This window comes from Xiphophorus maculatus, chromosome 14 (assembly GCF_002775205.1).
Source record: "Xiphophorus maculatus strain JP 163 A chromosome 14, X_maculatus-5.0-male, whole genome shotgun sequence".
NCBI lineage: Eukaryota > Metazoa > Chordata > Actinopteri > Cyprinodontiformes > Poeciliidae > Xiphophorus > Xiphophorus maculatus.
In genome coordinates, this window is record NC_036456.1 from 21,942,441 (window position 1) to 21,968,440 (window position 26,000).

A 26,000-nucleotide genomic window follows, 5' to 3' on the forward strand; every position below is an offset into this window, starting at 1 on the left:
CCACAGTTTTCTCTCCAAGCTGCTGTTGTTTTAATCTTTAAACAGTTATGAGGCACAAATATAAATATCAATACATAATAAGTCTGATAGAAAATTGATTAAACTCTGATCCAGAACCGCACAGCCTTCTGGGAGATGTAACCAGAGGAAAGACTTCAGCTACTTAACTTCTCACAGCTAGCAAAGCAAGGCTGGTGGCATCAACTAACTCACTCTCTCACTCTTTGGTTGCTTAGCAACTCACTCATTCTTTGGTTACCTAGCAACAACCTGCTGGGTAACTTAGGCAGCAGCAGTTTATATACATTGTTATTGATTTATTATTAAATCTACTTTTGGCTCATCTTGCCTAAATAAAAGAAGCTGCCTAATAATTATGTGTAACTGTTCTTTGTTCATCTCAGGTCCAGTAGGTTGACTTCACAACAGACACACAAAAACAAAAATAATAATAATAATAATAATAAACATAATTGTGAAACAGATGTGAGACAAACACACGTTCATGCAAATTTCACAGGTCAAATCAGAAAAACGTTCCATTTATTTAACTCCACTTTCCTAAACCACCGGAAGTTCTTATGTACCGCGCGCTGGACGTCAAAACGTCATGCGCTTTGTTTGTACTTTGTATACATATTTTAAATAATTGGAAAGCTAAGACTCTTGAGATTCTAACAAGTTACACCAATCAAGGATAAAGTTATAACTGTAGACAGTGAACTGTTTAGTCAAACAACTTAGAAATGCAGAATAAAGTCCAACTCACCGGCCAGAGTCTCCATCATTGACAGAACAGAAAAATCTCGAACAAAAACTTTCTTTTTACGTCCACACTGGTCCAGTTAATCTAATCCCGTGACGTTTGTTTGTCCACAACAAGTCTGACGTCAACAATCTAACATAATCTGCCGCTGAAACCCTTCAAAATCTCCTTCATATCGATGTTTCTCTCAAATGTCTAACTCATTTCCGTTAGCATGCTAATTTTGTTGCTTGGGGGATATGGCAGGCCGATTTACCATAAAATCAGTTTCACACCAACATTCCAGACATCTGAAATTAGTTTGACTGGGTGTCTTTGTAAATTAAAATAGCTCTAATTACATTCTGACTAATATAAATGACATCGGATTTGCCATTAATTTATGTAGAAGTTTTAATTCAAGATATCTGCAATTAATTACTGACCATCTGAAATGTGTATTTCAGATGGTCAGTAATTAAGGGATGACTAGTCAAAGTAAAGTTACTATATCTCACTTTTTATCTGGAGCTATAATTTGATACTACAATCTTGACTAGACAAAATTCTCCAAATAAATTTCCGGTATTAAACAGCTTTTCTATGATGAATATCTGGAGTGAAATGTCAGATTTGTCTGACATCACTGATATCTTGTGTTTGTATTCTGTCTCATCAAAGTGTCACAGATTGATGCATCATTGAAAATGTTCCATTTTTAGTTTGTTAATGGGCTGACAGCACTTTAGCTTTTCAAAGTGTTTTTTAAGTTCATTGTCTTTGTTGGAGGCGAATAAATAGGAAATTATTTTCCCATTTCTGAATCAAACTACATAGTTTTGCATTCTCTGCATGAGTTCTTCTGACATTGTGCCACTTTATGATAATATCATGCAGGAAGCTCCTGCACTCATTCATGGTTTAATAAAAACAAACTTTTCTGGTGCATTAGCTCTGACCTTTAGCTGTGCGTGGCGCCCGGAGGCAGGCGGCGCCCGCTCTGATCTCATCTAAACATAAACGTTGTGATGTCATTGTCTCATTTGAATAATGATGTTTGACTGAATATCGTTTCTGTTAGTTTTAACCAGATTAACTGATGACATCTGAACCTGACGAAAAAGAGCATTTTAAATAGACAACTTTACATAAATGTAATAAAAAAATATTTTTTTTGTTTAAATATATTTATTTTAAAATAAATTGATAAACATTTCAACCACTTCTATTAATAACAGTAATTAATGCTAATAATAATGCAGCAAACTGAAAATTATTGCTAATATTTCAGATTGGCAGAAAACCTTTGACCTCTGACCTCTGTCAGCACAAGCTTTGTTTTATTTGATGGGTTTTTTGTTGCTTTTTGTTTTTTCAGCCTGGCAGCGGCGCTGAAGAAACTGGACCCGGAAGATGGAGAGCAGATCATGGAGTACTTTAAAACCCACGCGCTGCTGAGCAGAGAGAAAGCCTGTAAGACACAAACCCTGAGAATTTAATGACATCATCAGGTTAAAGGTCAGAGGTCAGCTCAGACGTTTCCATCCACACATCATGAACATAATCCCACATTAATTTTAGGCTTTTAAAGCCGTTTGGCCGGTTCAGGTCCAGTAAGGTTCAGGTTGCCCAGAACCTTACTGCTGACTGAAACCAGTTTGGTTCTGGTTCTGTTGGGACAGACGGGTCCAAACATGTTGGTTCTGGATGTTGAAGAGTTTGAAGGCATGAGCAGATATGTTTGGTGATTATTCACCAGTAACTCTAAAACAGTTCTAATAAAATTATTTACATTTTAATTGGATTTCTCACTTAACAAGAAAAAAAAAAGTATATTTGCAAAACTGTTTTTTTAATTTTTTGCAGAATATCAAAAAAGTTTTGCTCACACTTGTGATTGAAACTTGGCTTCTGTGGATCATGTCTAAAGCCTCAGAAATGATTTAGTGAACTTTGTAAGCTGACAGTAATGTTGTTCCATATCTGTTCTTGAAAGTATGTAATGAATTCCTGCTTCATGTTGTCAGACAGGAACTGTTCAACCAAATCTAGCTAATCATGATGTTTCCATCCAACTCATGCAAATTTTGAACAAACTTTAAAATGTCACAAGAAGGAAAATGCAAAAAAAAAAAAAAAAATGTGTATTTAGTCTTATGATGACCAGAAACATTAAAAAAACTAAGGGAAAAAAAGCAAAATCAGAAGAAATATGTAATATATTTACATTCTCTTGTATTTCCCACACAGCGCCACCTTGTGGATGACATGATATTGTGTGTGTTGCAGTGCTGCAGGCGTCCGTCAGAGAGCAGAAGAAGCTGCTGGTTGAAAACGCCAAACTGAAAAAGGACATCGACCAGCTGAGGGGTCAGCTGCAGGACAAGCAGAAGAGACGCACCGGTACGGAAACTACCAACCAAACTTTAACACCTAACAACATCTTAACTCCACCAGGTCAAACGTTTATCCTATGTTTCTTTAAAAGACGTTCTCATTGGGGCCTGAGGAACCATAAAGTTCTGAAGGAAGTTTTATGGAAACGTTTTTAACCTCTTGGAAACACGGCGGACATTCTTAGACTGCGTTAGACTTGATATCTTGCTAAATTAAACGTTACTCAGATGAATTCAGCCGTTATTGGTATTTCATCTCTTTCTTGCTGATTTAACATGTTTTCTTTCTTCCAGCCAAAGCGTTGTTCTCTCAGGCTCCGCCCCCTCACCGTGTAAGCCCCGCCCACTGCACCCCTGACCCCACCTCGCCCTCCGCACCAGCAGCTGCTGTTCCTTCATGCTGTCCTCCTCCCTCCGTTTCCTCCGGTGAGAGCAGAGACCGAGCAGGCAGGAGGAGGAGAGCAGAGAGGAAAGGTAACAACAAACCGGAGAAACCAGAGGAAAATAAAACGACAGTCACGTTTCATATCCATCTTTTAGCTCGTCCGGTCTCAGACCCGCTCTCTTTGGGGGCGGAGTCTCGCATCGATGCGTCACGTCTGGATCTGCGTGTTGGAAGAATCCTGAGCGTCCGGCGCCACCCGCTGGCGGAGGCCATGAGTGTTCAGGACGTGGATGTGGGAGAAAACTCTCCGCGGACCGTCGTTAGCAAACTGGGAGGGTTACAAGATCTGGACCAGGTAAAAACAATATTATTAGGCCCGAGCAGCAAAGCGCTGCGAAGGCCTATTGTATCTGTACTGTTTATTAGGCCCGAGCAGCAAAGCGCTGCGAAGGCCTATTGTATCTGTACTGTTTCTTATTATTAGGCCCGAGCAGCAAAGCGCTGCGAAGGCCTATTGTATCTGTACTGTTTCTTATTATTACGATTCTGCCCCCCTAAAGAGGAGCCTTTTTGGGGGCTTTATCATATTCAAAAACTCACCAAACTTGGCGGTCGCAACTAGAAAATTTAAAAATTTTGAATTTTAAGGTTGTCGCAAAAATCGCAAAAAAAATTGCTCAACGGCGGCAACTAGCAATTTTCTGTTGACACAATGGTATGAACGTATTTCATCGTAGAGACATGAAATTTGGTACACTTGTAGAGCTCACCAAAAGACTCAGAACTTACATTTAATGTTATAAGCCAACTATCACAGAAAGTCGGCCATTTTGTATTGAACGTCCATTTTTTACCTCGATTTTGACGTTTACAGCCTTCGTATTTGATCGAACTCCTCCTAGGGATTTCGATTGATCGGCTTCAAACTCGGTCAGTCTGATCATAAGGCATGTTTGATTTAAAGTTATCAAATTGGTGAGTTTTGGAGCATGTTGAAGGGGGGTTAGCAGGGGTCAAAGTTCACCTACTCGCCATGAAACACGAAACTCTTATATTTCCTATACAAAAACACATAGAGGTATCAAACTTTCAGTGATTGATCGTCATCGGGTGTCCTAAAATACCCTGTGGTGAAATGATGATATCACTTAGGCCACGCCCCCTGAGAGCAGGAAGTGTCATGTTTTACTGTGAACGGTCGCTATCTTAGCCCTTTGACCTAATCAACATGAAACTGTGTCCAGAGACAGAAGACATGTTGGTGTGTTGTGGATTCCAACCCCGACCGGCTGCGATGAAGCAGGTGGGCGTGGCGGCGTTGCGAACGCCATCGAATTTCGTTTGGCTCTGAATTCCACAGTTTCGGGGTGAGCTGCTCCAAACTCACTAGGATGGATCCTTATCCATCCCCGAACAGGAATCCATAGCGATATTTGGTGGGCGTGGCCTAATTTTTCTATAGCGACCCCTAGAGTATTTTAAATGAACAGCCCCAGGCCATGCTTTATCCTAGAATTACGAAACTTGGTACATATGTGTATCTTGTCAGGACGTACAAAAAAGTCTATTAGAGCCATGGTCGAAACCCAACAGGAAGTCGGCCATTTTGTATTGAAGGTCCCTTGTGGACCTCGATTTTGACGTTTACAGCCTTTGCATTTGATCGAACTCCTCCTAGGGATTTCGATTGATCGGCTTCAAACTCGGTCAGTCTGATCATAAGGCATGTCTGATTTAAAGTTATCAAATTGGTGACTGTATGAGCTTGCTGAAGGGGGGTTACCAGGGGTCAAAGTTCACCTACTCGCCATGAAACACGAAACTCTTATATTTCCTATACAAAAACACATAGAGGGACCAAACGTTCAGTTATTGATCGTCATCGGGTGTCCTACAATACCCTGTGGTGAAATTTTTTTTTTTCGTAGGCCACGCCCCCTGAGAACAGGAAGTGTCATGTTTTACTGTGAACGGTCGCTATCTTAGCCCTTTGACCTAATCAATATTAAACTGTGTCCAGAGACAGAAGACATGTTGGTGTGTTGTGGATCCAAGCCCTGACCAGCTGCGATGAAGCAGCTGGGTGTGGCGGCGTGGCGAAGTGACCTGTAACGCCGATGCCATACGTTTGCTTCTAGATTCCACAAGTTTCGACCGAGCTGCACCAAACTTGGCTTGAGTGGTGCTGGTGTGATGCCTGAAAATTCTATGTCATCAGATTATGACGTCATCTAAGCCCCGCCCCCTCAGAACAGGAAGTGCTATTTTTTTCCTTGGAAACTTTCATCTATGGCTCTCTTGACCTAATCAAGGTGATTCTGTGTTGGATGACAGATAGGAAGTTGGTCTCGCTTGCTTTAAAGTGCCAAGAGTTTTCAATGGCGGCAACGCCGTTCGTATACGTTTGCCTCTACATTCCACATATTTTGACCGAGCTGCATCAAACTTGGCCTGAGTGATCCTGGAGGCTTGCCCGTCAATCCTACGTCATCGCATTATGACGTCATCTAAGCCCCGCCCCCTCGGAACCGGAAGTGCCATTTTTTTTCCTTGGAAAGCTCTGTTTATGGCTCTCTTGACCTAATCAAGATGATTCGGATGATAAGCTCTGTCAATGCTCGCTGCTGGCTGAACCGTGTGGGCGTGGCCAAATGGCGAACATCAGTCCCTCGCCATATGCATACGTTTGGCTCTAAATCACACATGGATCATCCGATTGGCGCCAAACTGGATATGTATGACCTTTGTTCACCTCTAAAGAGCCCGACGAGGTTGAAATGTAGTTTGACTCCACTGAGCCCCCTAAGTTAATACATGGGCCGTGTCTCCTCGACGCATCGACCGATCTGCACCAGATTTATCGACAGTCGTCGGGGAGCGCCACCGAACGCATTCACGCGTGTCGCCAGGCGGACGGGCGGGGAAAATGCGTGACAGCTTCTGCGGCGGCTGGCGGGCGGCTGTGCTGGAAACTGCGGCGGAGCTTCCGCGGCGGGGACCGGGCTGCGGCTCTGGAAACCACGCAAGAGCTTCTGCGGTGGCCGGAACCCCCGCGGTGGCCAATAGGCCGGAGCGGCGCTTGCTGCGAGGGCCGCCCGAGGCTGCTTGCAGCTTTAATTATTAGGCCCGAGCAGCAAAGCGCTGCGAAGGCCTATTGTATCTGTACTGTTTCTTATTATTATTACGATTCTGCCCCCCTAAAGAGGAGCCTTTTTGGGGGCTTTATCATATTCAAAAACTCACCAAACTTGGCGGTCGCGACTAGAAAATTTAAAAATTTTGAATTTTAAGGTTGTCGCAAAAATCGCAAAAAAAATTGCTGAACGGCGGCAACTAGCAATTTTCTGTTGACACAATGGTATGAACGTACTTCATCGTAGAGACATGAAATTTGGTACACTTGTAGAGCTCACCAAAAGACTCAGAACTTACATTGAATGTTATAAGCCAACTATCACAGAAAGTCGGCCATTTTGTATTGAACGTCCATTTTTTACCTCGAGTTTGACGTTTACAGCCTTCGTATTTGATCGAACTCCTCCTAGGGATTTCGATTGATCGACTTCAAACTCGGTCAGTCTGATCATAAGGCATGTTTGATTTAAAGTTATCAAATTGGTGAGTTTTGGAGCATGCTGAAGGGGGGTTAGCAGGGGTCAAAGTTCACCTACTCGCCATGAAACACGAAACTCTTATATTTCCTATATAAAAACACATAGAGGGACCAAACTTTCACTGATTGATCGTCATCGGGTGTCCTAAAATACCCTGTGGTGAAATGATGACATCACTTAGGCCACGCCCCCTGAGAACAGGAAGTGTCATGTTTTACTGTGAACGGTCGCTATCTTAGCCCTTTGACCTCATCAACATGAAACTGTGTCCAGAGACAGAAGACATGTTGGTGTGTTGAGCATTCCAACCCCGACCGGCTTTGACATAGCAGGTGGGCGTGGCGGCGTGGCGAAGTGACCTGTAACGCTGTTGCCATACGTTTGGCTCTGAATTCCACAATTTCGGGCCCAGCTGCTCCAAACTCACTAGGATGGATCCTTATCCACCCACCGACAGGAATTCATAACAAAATTTGGTGGGCGTGGCCTAATTTATCTATAGCGCCCCCTAGAGTATTTTAAATGAACAGCCCCAAGCCATGCTTTAACCTAGAATTACGAAACTTGGTACATATGTGTATCTTGTCAGGACGTACAAAAAAGTCTATTAGAGCCATGGTCGAAACCCAACAGGAAGTCGGCCATTTTCTATTGAAGGTCCATTTTGGACCTCGAGTTTGACGTTTACAGCCTTCGTATTTGATCGAACTCCTCCTAGGGATTTCGATTGATCGGCTTCAAACTCGGTCAGTCTGATCATAAGGCATGTTTGATTTAAAGTTATCAAATTGGTGACTGTATGAGCTTGCTGAAGGGGGGTTACCAGGGGTCAAAGTTCACCTACTCGCCATGAAACACCAAACTCTTATATATCCTGCACAGAAACTCACAGAGACACCAAACGTTCAGTGATTGGCCGTCATCGGGTGTCCTAAAATACCCTGTGGTGAAATGATGACATCACTTAGGCCACGCCCCCTGAGAACAGGAAGTGTCATGTTTTACTGTGAACGGTCGCTATCTTAGCCCTTTGACCTAATCAACATGAAACTGTGTCCAGAGACAGAAGACATGTTGGTGTGTTGTGGATCCAAGCCCTGACCGGCTGCGATGAAGCAGCTGGGTGTGGCGGCGTGGCGAAGTGACCTGTAACGCCGATGCCATACGTTTGCTTCTAGATTCCACATGTTTCGACCGAGCTGCACCAAACTTGGCTTGAGTGATGCTGGTGTGATACCTGAAAATTCTATGTCATCAGATTATGACGTCATCTAAGCCCCGCCCCCTCAGAACAGGAAGTGCTATTTTTTCCTTGGAAACTTTCATCTATGGCTCTCTTGACCTAATCAAGGTGATTCTGTGTTGGATGACAGATAGGAAGTTGGTCTCGCTTGCTTTAAAGTGCCAACAGTTTTCAATGGCGGCAACGCCGTTCGTATACGTTTGCCTCTACCTTCCACATATTTTGACCGAGCTGCATCAAACTTGGCCTGAGTGATCCTGGAGGCTTGCCCGTCAATCCTACGTCATCACATTATGACGTCATCTAAGCCCCGCCCCCTCGGAACCGGAAGTGCCGTTTTTTTCCTTGGAAAGCTCTGTTTATGGCTCTCTTGACCTAATCAAGATGATTTGGATGATAAACTCTGTCAATGCTCGCAGCTGGCTGAACCGTGTGGGCGTGGCCAAATGGCGAATATCAGTCCCTCGCCATATACATACGTTTGGTTCTAATTCACACATGGATCATCCGATTGGCGCCAAACTGGACATGTATGACCTTTGTTCACCTCTAAAGAGCCCGACGGGTTTGAGATGTAATTTGACTCCACTGCGCCCCCTAAGTTGATACATCGGCCGTATCTCCTCGACGCATCAACCGATCTGCACCAGATTTTTTGACAGTCGTCGGGGAGCGCCGCTGAACGCATTCACGCCTGTCGCCCGGTGGACGGGCGGGGAAAATGCGCGACAGCTTCTGCGGCGGCTGGCGGGCGGCGATGCTGGAATCTGCGGCAGAGCTTCCGCGGTGGGGAGCAGGCTGCGGCTCTGGAAAGCGCGCGAGAGCTTCTGCGGTGGCCGGAACCCCCGCGGTGGCCAATAGGCCGGAGCGGCGCTTGCTGCGAGGGCCGCCCGAGGCTGCTTGCAGCTTTAATTCTTCTTACGATTCTGCCCCCCTCTTCGTGCGCCTTTTTGGGGGCTTTATCATATTCAAAAACTCACCAAACTTGGCGGAAGCGACTAGGCGGTTTAAAAATTTTGAATTTTAAGGTCGTCGCAAAAATCGCAAAAAAAATTGCTCAACGGCAGCAACTAGCAATTTTCAACAGACCCATTGCTATTCACTTACTTCATCGTAGAGACTTGAAATTCGGTACAGTTGTAGAGCTCACTAAGACGCTCAGAATTTACAAGTAATGTCATAGTGCAAGTATCACAGGAAGTCGGCCATTTTGTATTGAAGGTCCATTTTTTACCTCGAGTTTGACGTTTACAGCCTTCGCATTTGATCGAACTCCTCCTAGGGATTTCGATTGATCGGCTTCAAACTCGGTCAGTCTGATCATAAGGCATGTCTGATTTAAAGTTATCAAATTGGTGAGTTTTGGAGCATGTTGAAGGGGGGTTACCAGGGGTCAAAGTTCACCTACACGCCATGAAACAAAAACCTCTTATATTTCATATACAAAAACACATAGAGGGACCAAACTTTCAGTGATTGATCGGCATCGGGTGTCCTAAAATACCCTGCAGTGAAATTTTTTTTTTATGTAGGCCACGCCCCCTGAGAACAGGAAGTGTCATGTTTTACTGTGAACGGTCGCTATCTTAGCCCTTTGACCTAATCAACATGAAACTGTGTCCAGAGACAGAAGACATGTTGGTGTGTTGTGGATTCCAACCCCGACCGGCTGCGATGAAGCAGGTGGGCGTGGCGGCGTTGCGAACGCCATCGAATTTCGTTTGGCTCTGAATTCCACAGTTTCGGGGTGAGCTGCTCCAAACTCACTAGGATGGATCCTTATCCATCCCCGAACAGGAATCCATAGCGATATTTGGTGGGCGTGGCCTAATTTTTCTATAGCGACCCCTAGAGTATTTTAAATGAACAGCCCCAAGCCATGCTTAAACCTAGAATTACGAAACTTGGTACACATGTGTATCTTGTCGGGACGTACAAAAAAGTCTCTTAGAGCCATGCTCTAAACCCAACAGGAAGTCGGCCATTTTAGATTGAAGTTCATTTGACCTCGATTTTGACGTTTACAGCCTTTGCATTTGATCGAACTCCTCCTAGGGATTTCGATTGATCGGCTTCAAACTCGGTCAGTCTGATCATAAGGCATGTCTGATTTAAAGTTATCAAATTGGTGACTGTATGAGCTTGCTGAAGGGGGTTACCAGGGGTCAAAGTTCACCTACTCGCCATGAAACACGAAACTCTTATATATCCTGCACAGAAACTCACAGAGATGCCAAACTTTAAATTATTGATCATCATTAGGTGTCCAAAAATACCCTGTGGTCAAATGATGACATCACTTAGGCCACGCCCCCTGAGAACAGGAAGTGTCATGTTTTACTGTGAACGGTCGCTATCTTAGCCCTTTGACATAATCAATATTAAACTGTGTCCAGAGACAGAAGACATGTTGGTGTGTTGAGGATTCAAGCCCTGACTGGCTGCGATGAAGCAGCTGGCTGTGGCGGCGTGGCGAAGTGACCTGTAAGGCCGATGCCATACGTTTGCTTCTAGATTCCACATATTTCGACCGAGCTGCACCAAACTTGGCCTGACTCATCCTGGTGTGATGCCTGACAATGCTATGTCATCATATTATGACGTCATCTAAGCCCCGCCCCCTCAGAATGAATTAGACAGATCTTCTGTGTAATTACATAATAAACAGTCCATGTTCGTTGTTTGTAGGGCAATGCTGCCCTCTGCTGCCCACTGAAATAGTTTCATTATTTCAGTAATTCGACACCAGAGGGCAGCATTGCCCTACGGAATGAAAGTTCAATGTTGTAATGGAGGAAAAAATTAAATAATTAGTAATTCTAACACAAAAACTCACAGAGACACCAAACGTTCAGTGATTGATCATAATCGAGTGTCCAATAATATCCAATGGTCAAATGATGACATCACTTAGGCCCCGCCCCCTCGGAACAGGAAGTGCTATTTTTTTACTTGGAAAGCTCCGTTTATGGCTCTCTTGACCTAATCAAGATGATTCGGATGATAAACTCTGTCAATGCTCGCTGCTGGCTGAACCGTGTGGGCGTGGCAAAATGGCGAATATCAGTCCCTCGCCATATGCATACGTTTGGCTCTTATTCACGCATAGATCATCCGATTGGCGCCAAACTGGATATGTATGACCTTTGTTCACCTCTAAAGAGCCCAACGGGTTTGAGATGTAATTTGACAACACTGCGCCCCCTAAGTTGATACATCGGCCGTATCTCCTCGACGCATCGACCGATCTGCGCCAGATTTTTCGACAGTCGTCGGGGAGCGCCGCCGAACGCATTCACGCGTGTCGCCCGGTGGACGGGCGGGGAAAATGCGCGACAGCTTCTGCGGCGGCTGGCGGGCGGCGGTGCTGGAGACTGCGCCGGAGCTTCCGCACTGGCGAGCGGGCTGCGGCTCTGGAAAACGCGCGAGAGCTTCTGCGGTGGCTGGAACCCCCGCGGTGGCCAATAGGCCGGAGCGGCGCTTGCTGCGAGGGCCGCCCGAGGCTGCTTGCAGCTTTAATTAGGCCCGAGCAGCAAAGCGCTGCGAAGGCCTATTGTATCTGTACTGTTTATTATTATTCTTATTATTCTTACCCCCCAAAGAGGTGCCTTTTTGGGGGCTTTATCATATTCAAAAACGCACCAAACTTGGCGGTCGCGACTAGGCAGTTTAAAAATTTTGAATTTTAAGGTCGATGCAAAAATCGCAAAAAAATTGGCTCAACGGCGCCAACTAGCAATTTTCAAAGGAAATTTTGCTATTCATTTACTTTATCGTAGAGACATGAAATTTGGTACACATGTAGAGCTCACCAAGATGCTCAGAATAAGGTATAGATTTAGAAGTGCAAATATCACAGGAAGTCAGCCATTTTGTCTTGAACGTCCATTTTTTTCCTCGAGTTTGACGTTTACAGCCTTCGTATTTGATCGAACTCCTCCTAGGGATTTCGATTGATCGGCTTCAAACTTGGTCAGTCTGATCATAAGGCATGTTTGATTTAAAGTTATCAAATTGGTGAGTTTTGGAGTATGTTGAAGGGGGGTTAGCAGGGGTCAAAGTTCACCTACTCGCCATGAAACACGAAACTCTTATATTTCCTATACAAAAACACAGAGAGGGACCAAACTTTCAGAGATTGGTTGTCATCGGGTGTCCTAAAATACCCTGTGGTGAAATTATTTTTTTAAGTAGGCCACGCCCCCTGAGAACAGGAAGTGTCATGTTTTACTGTGAACGGTCGCTATCTTAGCCCTTTGACCTAATCAACATGAAACTGTGTCCAGAGACAGAAGACATGTTGGTGTGTTGAGTAATCCAACCCCGACCGGCTGCGATGAAGCAGGTGGGCGTGGCGGCGTTGCGAACGCCGTCGAATTTCGTTTGGCTCTGAATTCCACAATTTCGGGCCCAGCTGCTCCAAACTCACTAGGATGGATCCTTATCCACCCACCGACAGGAATTCATAACAAAATTTGGTGGGCGTGGCCTAATTTCTCTATAGCGACCCCTAGAGTATTTTAAATGAACAGCCCCAGGCCATGCTTTATCCTAGAATTACGAAACTTGGTACATATGTGTATCTTTTCAGGATGTACAAAAAAGTCTCTTGGAGCCATGCTCTAAACCCAACAGGAAGTCGGCCATTTTGTATTGAAGGTCCATTTTGGACCTCGAGTTTGACGTTTACAGCCTTCGTATTTGATCGAACTCCTCCTAGGGATTTCGATTGATCGGCTTCAAACTCGGTCAGTCTGATCATAAGGCATGTTTGATTTAAAGTTATCAAATTGGTGAGTTTTGGAGTATGTTGAAGGGGGGTTAGCAGGGGTCAAAGTTCACCTACTCGCCATGAAACACGAAACTCTTATATTTCCTATATAAAAACACATAGAGGGACCAAACGTTCAGTGATTGATTGTCATAAGATGTCCTAAAATACCCTGTGGTGAAATGATGACATCACTTAAGCCACGCCCCCTGAGAACAGGAAGTGTCATGTTTTACTGTGAACGGTCGCTATCTTAGCCCTTTGACCTAATCAACATGAAACTGTGTCCAGAGACAGAAGACATGTTGGTGTGTTGTGGATTCAAGCCCTGACCGGCTTTGACATAGCAGGTGGGTGTGGCGGCGTGGCGAAGTGACCTGTGACGCCGTTGCCATACGTTTGGCTCTGAATTCCACAATTTCGGGCCCAGCTGCTCCAAACTCACTAGGATGGATCATTATCCACCCACCGACAGGAATTCATAACAAAATTTGGTGGGCGTGGCCTAATTTCTCTATAGCGACCCCTAGAGTATTTTAAATGAACAGCCCCAAGCCATGCTGAAACCTAGAATTACGAAACTTGGTACACATGTGTATCTTGTCGGGACGTACAAAAAAGTCTCTTAGAGCCATGCTCTAAACCCAACAGGAAGTCGGCCATTTTAGATTGAAGTTCATTTGACCTCGATTTTGACGTTTACAGCCTTCGTATTTGATCGAACTCCTCCTAGGGATTTCGATTGATCGGCTTCAAACTTGGTCAGTCTGATCATAAGGCATGTTTGATTTAAAGTTATCAAATTGGTGAGTTTTGGAGCATGTTGAAGGGGGGTTAGCAGGGCTCAAAGATCCCCTGTGATTGACTGTGTAATATGTTACACAGTCAATTACAAAGGGGATTATTTTGTCATGTGTAAGGCAATGCTGCCCTCTGGTGTCGAATTACTGAAATAATGAAACTATTTCAGTAATTTCAGTAATTCGACACCAGAGGGCAGCATTGCCCTACGGAATGACAGTTCAATGTTGAATTGAAAAGGAAAAAATTAAATAATTTGTAATTCTAACACAAAAACTGACAGAGACACCAAAGTTTGAGTTATTGATCATTATCTTGTGTCCAATAATATCCAATGGTCAAATGATGACATCACGTAGGCCACGCCCCCTGAGAACAGGAAGTGTCATGTTTTACTGTGAACGGTCGCTCTCTTAGCCCTTTGACCTAATCAACATGAACCTGTGTCCAGAGACAGAAGACATGTTGGTGTGTTGAGGTTTCCAACCCTGACCGGCTTTGAGATAGCAGCTGGGCGTGGCGGCGTGGCGAAGTGACCTGTAACGCCGATGCCATACTTTTGCTTCTAGATTCCACATGTTTCGACCGAGCTGCACCAAACTTGGCTTGAGTGATGCTGGTGTGATGTCTGAAAATTCTATGTCATCAGATTATGACGTCATCTAAGCCCCGCCCCCTCAGAACAGGAAGTGCTATTTTTTTCCTTGGAAACTTTCATCTATGGCTCTCTTGACCTAATCAAGGTGATTCTGTGTTGGATGACAGATAGGAAGTTGATCTCGCTTGCTTTAAAGTGCCAAGAGTTTTCAATGGCGGCAACGCCATTCGTATACGTTTGCCTCTACATTCCACATATTTTGACCGAGCTGCATCAAACTTGGCCTGAGTGATCCTGGAGGCTTGCCCGTCAATCCTACGTCATCACATTATGACGTCATCTAAGCCCCGCCCCCTCGGAACAGGAAGTGCCGTTTTTTTTCCTTGGAAAGCTCTGTTTATGGCTCTCTTGACCTAATCAAGGTGATTCTGTGTTGGATGACAGATAGGAAGTTGGTCTCGCTTGCTTTAAAGTGCCAAGAGTTTTCAATGGCGGCAACGCCGTTCGTATACGTTTGCCTCTACATTCCACATATTTTGACCGAGCTGCATCAAACTTTGCCTGAGTAATCCTGGTGGTATGCCCGTCGACCCTATGTCATCATATTATGACGTCATCTAAGCCCCGCCCCCTCGGAACAGGAAGTGCCGTTTTTTTCCTTGGAAAGCTCCGTTTATGGCTCTCTTGACCTAATCAAGGTAACTCGGATGATAAACTCTGTCAATGCTCGCTTCTGGCTGAACCGTGTGGGCGTGGCAAAACGGCGAATATCAGTCCCTCGCCATATACATACGTTTGGCTCTAATTCACACATGGATCATCCGATTGGCGCCAAACTGGATATGTATGAACTTTGTTCACCTCTAAAGAGCCCGACGGGTTTGAGATGTAATTTGACTCCACTGCGCCCCCTAAGTTGATACATCGGCCGTATCTCCTCGACGCATCGACCGATCTGCACCAGATTTTTCGACAGTCGTCGGGGAGCGCCGCCGAACGCATTCACGCGTGTCGCCCGGTGGACGGGCGGGGAAAATGCGCGACAGCTTCAGCGGCGGCTGACGGGCGGCGGTGCTGGAAACTGCGGCAGAGCTTCCGCGGTGGGGAGCGGGCTGCGGCTCTGGAAAACGCGCGAGAGCTTCTGCGGTGGCCGGAACCCCCGCGGTGGCCAATAGGCCGGAGCGGCGCTTGCTGCGAGGGCCGCCCGAGGCTGCTTGCAGCTTTAATTAGGCCCGAGCAGCAAAGCGCTGCGAAGGCCTATTGTATCTGTACTGTTTATTATTATTATTATTATTATTATTCTTCCCACCTCTTCGTGTGCCTTTTTGGGGGCTTTATCATATTCAAAAACTCACCAAACTTGGCGGTCGCGACTAGAAAAATTAAAAATTTTGAATTTTAAGGTTGTCGCAAAAATCGCAAAAAAAATTGCTCAACGGCGGCAACTAGCAATTTTCTGTTGACACAATGGTATGAACGTATTTCATCGTAGAGACATGAAATTTGGTACACTTGTAGAGCTCCCCAAAAGACTCAGAACTTACATTTAATGTTATTAGCCAACTATCACAGGAAGTCGGCCATTTTGTCTTGAACGTCCATTTTTTTCCTCGATTTTGACGTTTACAGCCTTCGTATTTGATCGAACTCCTCCTAGGGATTTCGATTGATCGGCTTCAAACTTGGTCAGTCTGATCATAAGGCATGTTTGATTTAAAGTTATCAAATTGGTGAGTTTTGGAGTATGTTGAAGGGTGGTTAGCAGGGGTCAAAGTTCACCTACTCGCCATGAAACACGAAACTCTTATATTTCCTATACAAAAACACAGAGAGGGACCAAACTTTCAGAGATTGGTCGTCATCGGGTGTCCTAAAATACCCTGTGGTGAAATTATTTTTTTAAGTAGGCCACGCCCCCTGAGAACAGGAAGTGTCATGTTTTACTGTGAACGGTCGCTATCTTAGCCCTTTGACCTAATCAACATGAAACTGTGTCCAGAGACAGAAGACATGTTGGTGTGTTGAGTAATCCAACCCCGACCGGCTGCGATGAAGCAGGTGGGCGTGGCGGCGTTGCGAACGCCGTCGAATTTCGTTTGGCTCTGAATTCCACAATTTCGGGCCCAGCTGCTCCAAACTCACTAGGATGGATCCTTATCCACCCACCGACAGGAATTCATAACAAAATTTGGTGGGCGTGGCCTAATTTCTCTATAGCGACCCCTAGAGTATTTTAAATGAACAGCCCCAGGCCATGCTTTATCCTAGAATTACGAAACTTGGTACATATGTGTATCTTTTCAGGACGTACAAAAAAGTCTCTTGGAGCCATGCTCTAAACCCAACAGGAAGTCGGCCATGTTGTATTGAAGGTCCATTTTGGACCTCGAGTTTGACGTTTACAGCCTTCGTATTTGATCGAACTCCTCCTAGGGATTTCGATTGATCGGCTTCAAACTCGGTCAGTCTGATCATAAGGCATGTCTGATTTAAAGTTATCAAATTGGTGACTGTATGAGCTTGCTGAAGGGGGGTTAGCAGGGGTCAAAGTTCACCTACTCGCCATGAAACACGAAACTCTTATATTTCCTATACAAAAACACAGAGAGGGACCAAACTTTCATTGATTGATCGTCATCGGGTGTCCTAAAATACCCTGTGGTGAAATTATTTTTTTAAGTAGGCCACGCCCCCTGAGAACAGGAAGTGTCATGTTTTACTGTGAACGGTCGCTATCTTAGCCCTTTGACCTAATCAACATGAAACTGTGTCCAGAGACAGAAGACATGTTGGTGTGTTGAGTTATTCCAACCCCGACCGGCTGCGATGAAGCAGGTGGGCGTGGCGGCGTTGCGAACGCCGTCGAATTTCGTTTGGCTCTGAATTCCACAATTTCGGGCCCAGCTGCTTCAAACTCACTAGGATGGATCCTTGTACACCCACCGACAGGAATTCATAACAAAATTTGGTGGGCGTGGCCTAATTTCTCTATAGCGACCCCTAGAGTATTTTAAATGAACAGCCCCATGCCATGCTTTATCCTAGAATTACGAAACTTGGTACACATGTGTATCTTGTCGGGACGTACAAAAAAGTCTCTTAGAGCCATGCTCTAAACCCAACAGGAAGTCGGCCATTTTAGATTGAATTTCATTTGACCTCGATTTTGACTTTTACAGCCTTCGTATTTGATCGAACTCCTCCTAGGGATTTCGATTGATCGACTTCAAACTCGGTCAGTCTGATCATAAGGCATGTCTGATTCAAAGTTATCAATATGGTGACATTTGAACATGTGGAAGGGGGGTTAGCAAGGCTCAAAGTTCCCCTGTGATCGACTGTGTAATACAAAGGGCTTTGTCATGTGTAGGGCAATGCTGCCCTCTGGTGTCGAATAACTGAAATTACTGAAATAGTTTCATTATTTCAGTAATTCGACACCAGAGGGCAGCATTGCCCTACAGAGTTCAATTTTGTAATGTAGGAAAAAATTAAAAATTTGTAATTCTACTGTGAACGGTCGATAGCTTCTGCACCAAACTTTGCACGAGTGACCATGGCGGGATCCCTGACGACCCTATGTCATCATATTATGACGTCATCTAAGCCCCGCCCCCTCGGAACCGGAAGTGCCGTTTTTTTCCTTGGAAAGCTCCGTTTATGGCTCTCTTGACCTAATCAAGATGATTCGGATGATGAGGTCTGTCATTGCTCGCTTCTGGCTGAACCATGTGGGCGTGGCCAAACGGCGAATATCAGTCCCTCGCCATATTCATACGTTTGGCTCTAATTCACACATGGATCATCCGATTGGCTCCAAACTGGATATGTATGACCTTTGTTCACCTCTAAAGAGCCCAACGGGATTGAAATGTAATTTGGTCCACTGCGCCCCCTAAGTTAATACATCGGCCGTATCTCCTCGACGCATCGACCGATCTGCACCAGATTTTTCGACAGTCGTCGGGGAGCGCCGCCGAACGCATTCACGCGTGTCGCCCGGTGGCCGGGCGGGGAAAATGCGCGACAGCTACTGCGGCGGCTGGCGGGCGGCGGTGCTAGAAACTGCGGCGGAGCTTCTGCGGTGGGGAGTTGGCTGCGGCTCTGGAAAACGCGCGAGAGCTTCTGCGGTGGCCGGAACCCCCGCGGTGGCCAATAGGCCGGAGCGGCGCTTGCTGCGAGGGCCGCCCGAGGCTGCTTGCAGCTTTAATTATTCTTATTATTCTTCCACCCAAATGAATTGCCTTTTTGGGGGCTTTATCATATTCAAAAACTCACCAAACTTGGCGGTCGCATAAAACGAGTTTTAAATTTAAGTACTGTAAGGTCGTCGCAAAAATCGCAAAAAAAATTGCTCAACGGCAGCAACTAGCAATTTTCAAAAGACCCATTGCTATTCACTTACTTCATCGTAGAGACTTGAAATTCGGTACAGTTGTAGGGCTCACTAAGACGCTCAGAATTTACAAGTAATGTCATAGTGCAACTATCACAGAAAGTCGGCCATGTTGGATTGAAGGTCCATTTCGGACCCTATTTTGGCCGTTTACAGCCTTCGTATTTGATCGAACTCCTCCTAGGGATTTCGATTGATCGGCTTCAAACTCGGTCAGTCTGATCATAAGGCATGTCTGATTTAAAGTTATCAAATTGGTGAGTTTTGGAGCATGTTGAAGGGGGGTTAGCAGGGGTCAAAGTTCACCTACACGCCAGGAAACAAAAACCTCTTATATTTCCTATACAAAAACACATAGAGGGACCAAACTTTCAGTGATTGATCGTCATCGGGTGTCCTATAATACCCTGCAGTGAAATTTTTTTTTTACGTAGGCCACGCCCCCTGAGAGCAGGAAGTGTAATGTTTTACTGTGAACGGTCGCTATCTTAGCCCTTTGACCTAATCAACATGAAACTGTGTCCAGAGACAGAAGACATGTTGGTGTGTTGTGGATTCCAACCCCGACCGGCTGCGATGAAGCAGGTGGGCGTGGCGGCGTTGCGAACGCCATCGAATTTCGTTTGGCTCTGAATTCCACAGTTTCGGGGTGAGCTGCTCCAAACTCACTAGGATGGATCCTTATCCACCCGCCAACAGGAATCCATAGCGAAATTTGGTGGGCGTGGCCTAATTTTTCTATAGCGACCCCTAGAGTATTTTAAATGAACAGCCCCAAGCCATGCTTAAACCTAGAATTACGAAACTTGGTACACATGTGTATCTTGTCGGGACGTACAAAAAAGTCTCTTAGAGCCATGCTCTAAACCCAACAGGAAGTCGGCCATTTTAGATTGAAGTTCATTTGACCTCGATTTTGACGTTTACAGCCTTTGCATTTGATCGAACTCCTCCTAGGGTTTTCGATTGATCGGCTTCAAACTCGGTCAGTCTGATCATAAGGCATGTTTGATTTAAAGTTATCAAATTGGTGACTGTATGAGCTTGCTGAAGGGGGGTTAGCAGGGCTCAAAGTTCCCCTGTGATCGACTGTGTAATATGTAATTACAAAGGGGATCCTTCATCATTCCGTAGGGCAATGCTGCCCTCTGGTGTCGAATTACTGAAATTACTGAAATAGTTTCATTATTTCAGTAATTCGACACCAGAGGGCAGCATTGCCCTACGGAAAGACAGAGTTCAATTTTGTAATGTAGGAAAAAATTAAAAATGTGTAATTCTACTGTGAACGGTCGATAGCTTCTGCACCAAACTTTGCACGAGTGACCCTGGCGGGACCCTGACGACCCTATGTCATCATATTATGACGTCATCTAAGCCCCGCCCCCTCAGAACCGGAAGTGCCGTTTTTTTCCTTGGAAAGCTCTGTTTATGGCTCTCTTGACCTAATCAAGGTGATTCTGTGTTGGATGACAGATAGGAAGTTGGTCTCGCTTGCTTTAAAGTGCCAAGAGTTTTCAATGGCGGCAACGCCGTTCGTATACGTTTGCCTCTGGATTCCACATTTTTTGACTGAGCTGCACCAAAATTTGCCTGAGTGTTCCTGGTGGGATGCCGGACGATCCTACGTCATCATATTATGACGTCATCTAAGCCCCGCCCCCTCGGAACAGGAAGTGCCGTTTTTTTCCTTGGAAAGCTCCGTTTATGGCTCTCTTGACCTAATCAAGATGATTCGGATGATAAACTCTGTCAATGCTCGCTGCTGGCTGAACCGTGTGGGCGTGGCCAAATGGCGAATATCAGTCCCTCGCCATATGCATACGTTTGGCTCTAATTCACGCATGGATCATCCGATTGGCACCAAACTGGATATGTATGATCTTTGTTCACCTCTAAAGAGCCCGACGGGTTTGAGATGTAATTTGACTCCACTGCGCCCCCTAAGGTAATACATCGGCCGTATCTCCTCGACGCATCGACCGATCTGCACCAGATTTTTTGACAGTCGTCGGGGAGCGTCGCCGAACGCATTCACGCGTGTCGCCCGGTGGATAGGCAGGGAAAATGCGCGACAGCTACTGCGGCGGCTAGCGGGCGGCGGTGCTGAAAACTGCGGCGGAGCTTCTGCGGTCGGGAGTTGGCTGCGGCTCTGGAAATCGTGCGAGACCTTCTGCGGTGGCCGGAACCCCCGCGGTGGCCAATAGGCCGGAGCGGCGCTTGCTGCGAGGGCCGCCCGAGGCTGCTTGCAGCTTTAATTATTATTATTATTATTCTTCCCACCTCTTCGTGCGCCTTTTTGGGGGCTTTATCATATTCAAAAACTCACCAAACTTGGCGGAAGCGACTAGGCGGTTTAAAAATTTTGAATTTTAAGGTCGCCGCAAAAATCGCAAAAAAAATTGCTCAACGGCGGCAACTAGCAATTTTCAACAGACCCATTGCTATTCACTTACTTCATCGTAGAGACTTGAAATTCGGTACAGTTGTAGAGCTCACTAAGATGCTCAGAATTTACAAGTAATGTCATAGTGCAACTATCACAGGAAGTCGGCCATTTTGTATTGAAGGTCCATTTTGGACCTCGAGTTTGACGTTTACAGCCTTCGTATTTGATCGAACTCCTCCTAGGGATTTCGATTGATCGGCTTCAAACTCGGTCAGTCTGATCATAAGGCATGTCTGATTTAAAGTTATCAAATTGGTGAGTTTTGGAGCATGTTGAAGGGGGGTTAGCAGGGGTCAAAGTTCACCTACACGCCATGAAACAAAAACCTCTTATATTTCATATACAAAAACACATAGAGGGACCAAACTTTCAGTGATTGATCGACATCGAGTGTCCTAAAATACCCTGCAGTGAAATTTTTTTTTTATGTAGGCCACGCCCCCTGAGAGCAGGAAGTGTAATGTTTTACTGTGAACGGTCGTTATCTTAGCCCTTTGACCTAATCAACATGAAACTGTGTCCAGAGACAGAAGACATGTTGGTGTGTTGTGGATTCCAACCCCGACCGGCTGCGATGAAGCAGGTGGGCGTGGCGGCGTTGCGAACGCCATCGAATTTCGTTTGGCTCTGAATTCCACAGTTTCGGGGTGAGCTGCTCCAAACTCACTAGGATGGATCCTTATCCATCCCCGAACAGGAATCCATAGCGATATTTGGTGGGTGTGGCCTAATTTTTCTATAGCGACCCCTAGAGTATTTTAAATGAACAGCCCCAAGCCATGCTTAAACCTAGAATTACGAAACTTGGTACACATGTGTATCTTGTCGGGACGTACAAAAAAGTCTCTTAGAGCCATGCTCTAAACCCAACAGGAAGTCGGCCATTTTGTATTGAAGGTCCATTCTGGACCTCGAGTTTGACGTTTACAGCCTTTGCATTTGATCGAACTCCTCCTAGGGATTTCGATTGATCGGCTTCAAACTCGGTCAGTCTGATCATAAGGCATGTCTGATTTAAAGTTATCAAATTGGTGACTGTATGAGCTTGCTGAAGGGGGGTTACCAGGGGTCAAAGTTCACCTACTCGCCATGAAACACGAAACTCTTATATTTCCTATACAAAAACACATAGAGGGACCAAACTTTCTGGGATTGATCGTTATGGGGTTACCTAAAATACCCTGTGGTGAAATTATTTTTTTACGTAGGCCACGCCCCCTGAGAACAGGAAGTGTCATGTTTTACTGTGAACGGTCGTTATCTTAGCCCTTTGACCTAATCAACATGAAACTGTGTCCAGAGACAGAAGACATGTTGGTGTGTTGTGGATTCCAACCCCGACCGGCTGCGATGAAGCAGGTGGGGGTGGCGGCGTTGCGAACGCCATCGAATTTCGTTTGGCTCTGAATTCCACAGTTTCGGGGTGAGCTGCTCCAAACTCACTAGGATGGATCCTTATCCATCCCCGAACAGGAATCCATAGCGAAATTTGGTGGGCGTGGCCTAATTTCTCTACATCTCCCCCTGGAATATTTTAAAAAATCAGCCCCAAGCCATGCTTTATCCTAGAATTACGAAACTTGGTACACATGTGTATCTTGTCAGGACGTACAAAAAAGTCTCTTGGAGCCATGCTCTAAACCCAACAGGAAGTCGGCCATTTTAGATTGAAGTTCATTTGACCTCGATTTTGACATTTAGAGCCTTCGTATTTGATCGAACTCCTCCTAGGGATTTCGATTGATCGGCTTCAAACTCGGTCAGTCTGATCATAAGGCATGTCTGATTTAAAGTTATCAATATGGTGAGTTTTGGAGCATGTTGAAGCGGGGTTAGCAGGGCTCAAAGTTCCCCTGTGATCGACTGTGTAATATGTAATTACAAAGGGGATCCTTTATCATTCCGTAGTGCAATGCTGCCCTCTGGTGTCGAATTACTGAAATTACTGAAATAGTTTCATTATTTCAGTAATTCGACACCAGAGGGCAGCATTGCACTACGGAAAGACAGAGTTCAATTTTGTAATGTAGGAAAAAATTAAAAATTTGTAATTCTACTGTGAACGGTCGATAGCTTCTGCACCAAACTTTGCACGAGTGACCCTGGCGGGACCCTGACGACCCTATGTCATCATATTATGACGTCATCTAAGCCCCGCCCCCTCAGAACCGGAAGTGCCGTTTTTTTTCCTTGGAAAGCTCCGTTTATGGCTCTCTTGACCTAATCAAGGTGATTCGGATGATAAACTCTGTCAATGCTCGCTGCTGGCTGAACCGTGTGGGCGTGGCCAAATGGCGAATATCAGTCCCTCGCCATATGCATACGTTTGGCTCTAATTCACACATGGATCATCCGATTGGCGTCAAACTGGATATGTATGACCTTTGTTCACCTCTAAAGAGCCCGACGGGTTTGAGATGTAATTTGACTCCACTGCGCCCCCTAAGTTAATACATGGGCTGTATCTCCTCGACGCATGGACCGATCTGCACCAGATTTTTTGACAGTCGTCGGGGAGCGCCGCCGAACGCATTCACGCGTGTCGCCCGGTGGACGGGCGGAGAAAATGCGCGACAGCTACTGCGGCGGCTAGCGGGCGGCGGTGCTAGAAACTGCGGCAGAGCTTCTGCGGTGGGGAGTTGGCTGCGGCTCTGGAAAACGCGCGAGAGCTTCTGCGGTGGCCGGAACCCCCGCGGTGGCCAATAGGCCGGAGCGGCGCTTGCTGCGAGGGCCGCCCGAGGCTGCTTGCAGCTTTAATTATTATTACGATTCTTCCCACCTCTTCGTGTGCCTTTTTGGGGGCTTTATCATATTCAAAAACTCACCAAACTTGGCGGTCGCGACTAGAAAATTTAAAAATTTTGAATTTTAAGGTTGTCGCAAAAATCGCAAAAAAAATTGCTGAACGGCGGCAACTAGCAATTTTCTGTTGACACAATGGTATGAACGTACTTCATCGTAGAGACATGAAATTTGGTACACTTGTAGAGCTCACCAAAAGACTCAGAACTTACATTTAATGTTATAAGCCAACTATCACAGAAAGTCGGCCATTTTGTATTGAACGTCCATTTTTTTCCTCGATTTTGCTGTTTACAGCCTTCGTATTTGATCGAACTCCTCCTAGGGATTTCGATTGATCGGCTTCAAACTCGGTCAGTCTGATCATAAGGCATGTCTGATTTAAAGTTATCAAATTGGTGAGTTTTGGAGCATGTTGAAGGGGGGTTAGCAGGGGTCAAAGTTCACCTACACGCCATGAAACAAAAACCTCTTATATTTCATATACAAAAACACATAGAGGGACCAAACTTTCAGTGATTGATCGACATCGAGTGTCCTAAAATACCCTGCAGTGAAATTTTTTTTTTATGTAGGCCACGCCCCCTGAGAGCAGGAAGTGTAATGTTTTACTGTGAACGGTCGCTATCTTAGCCCTTTGACCTAATCAACATGAAACTGTGTCCAGACACAGAAGACATGTTGGTGTGTTGAGGATTCCAACCCTGACCGGCTTTGAGATAGCAGCTGGGCGTGGCGGCGTGGCGAAGTGACCTGTAACGCCGATGCCATACGTTTGCTTCTAGATTCCACATGTTTCGACCGAGCTGCACCAAACTTGGCTTGAGTGATGCTGGTGTGATACCTGAAAATTCTATGTCATCAGATTATGACGTCATCTAAGCCCCGCCCCCTCAGAACAGGAAGTGCTATTTTTTTCCTTGGAAACTTTCATCTATGGCTCTCTTGACCTAATCAAGGTGATTCTGTGTTGGATGACAGATAGGAAGTTGGTCTCGCTTGCTTTAAAGTGCCAACAGTTTTCAATGGCGGCAACGCCGTTCGTATACGTTTGCCTCTACATTCCACATATTTTGACCGAGCTGCATCAAACTTGGCCTGAGTGATCCTGGAGGCTTGCCCGTCAATCCTACGTCATCACATTATGACGTCATCTAAGCCCCGCCCCCTCGGAACCGGAAGTGCCGTTTTTTTCCTTGGAAAGCTCTGTTTATGGCTCTCTTGACCTAATCAAGTTGATTCTGTGTTGGATGACAGATAGGAAGTTGATCTCACTTGCTTTAAAGTGCCAAGAGTGTTCAATGGCGGCAACGCCGTTCGTATACGTTTGCCTCTACATTCCACATATTTTGACCGAGCTGCATCAAACTTGGCCTGAGTGATCCTGGAGGCTTGCCCGTCAATCCTACGTCATCACATTATGACGTCATCTAAGCCCCGCCCCCTCGGAACCGGAAGTGCCGTTTTTTTCCTTGGAAAGCTCTGTTTATGGCTCTTTTGACCTAATCAAGATGATTCGGATGATAAACTCTGTCAATGCTTGCTGCTGGCTGAACCGTGTAGGCGTGGCCAAATGGCGAATATCAGTCCCTCGCCATATGCATACGTTTGGCTCTTATTCACGCATAGATCATCCGATTGGCGCCAAACTGGATATGTATGACCTTTGTTCACCTCTAAAGAGCCCAACGAGGTTGAAATGTAATTTGGCTCCACTGCGCCCCCTAAGTTAATACATCGGCCGTATCTCCTCGACGCATCGACCGATCTGCACCAGATTTTTCGACAGTCGTCGGGGAG

The 26,000-nt window shown here is 45.6% G+C and overlaps 1 protein-coding gene across 1 annotated transcript in view; it reads left to right on the forward strand.

Moving 5' to 3' along the window:
- The window catches only part of LOC102221506 (aminoacyl tRNA synthase complex-interacting multifunctional protein 1-like), a 32,345-nt gene that overhangs the window by 4,592 nt on the left and 1,753 nt on the right, over positions 1-26,000 (forward strand). Inside the window, exons 4-7 of the mRNA XM_023345578.1 lie at positions 2,124-2,218; positions 3,035-3,148; positions 3,436-3,615; positions 3,682-3,881. Of these exons, the coding sequence (XP_023201346.1) occupies positions 2,124-2,218; positions 3,035-3,148; positions 3,436-3,615; positions 3,682-3,881 (589 nt within the window). The remainder of the gene's footprint in view (positions 1-2,123; positions 2,219-3,034; positions 3,149-3,435; positions 3,616-3,681; positions 3,882-26,000) is intronic.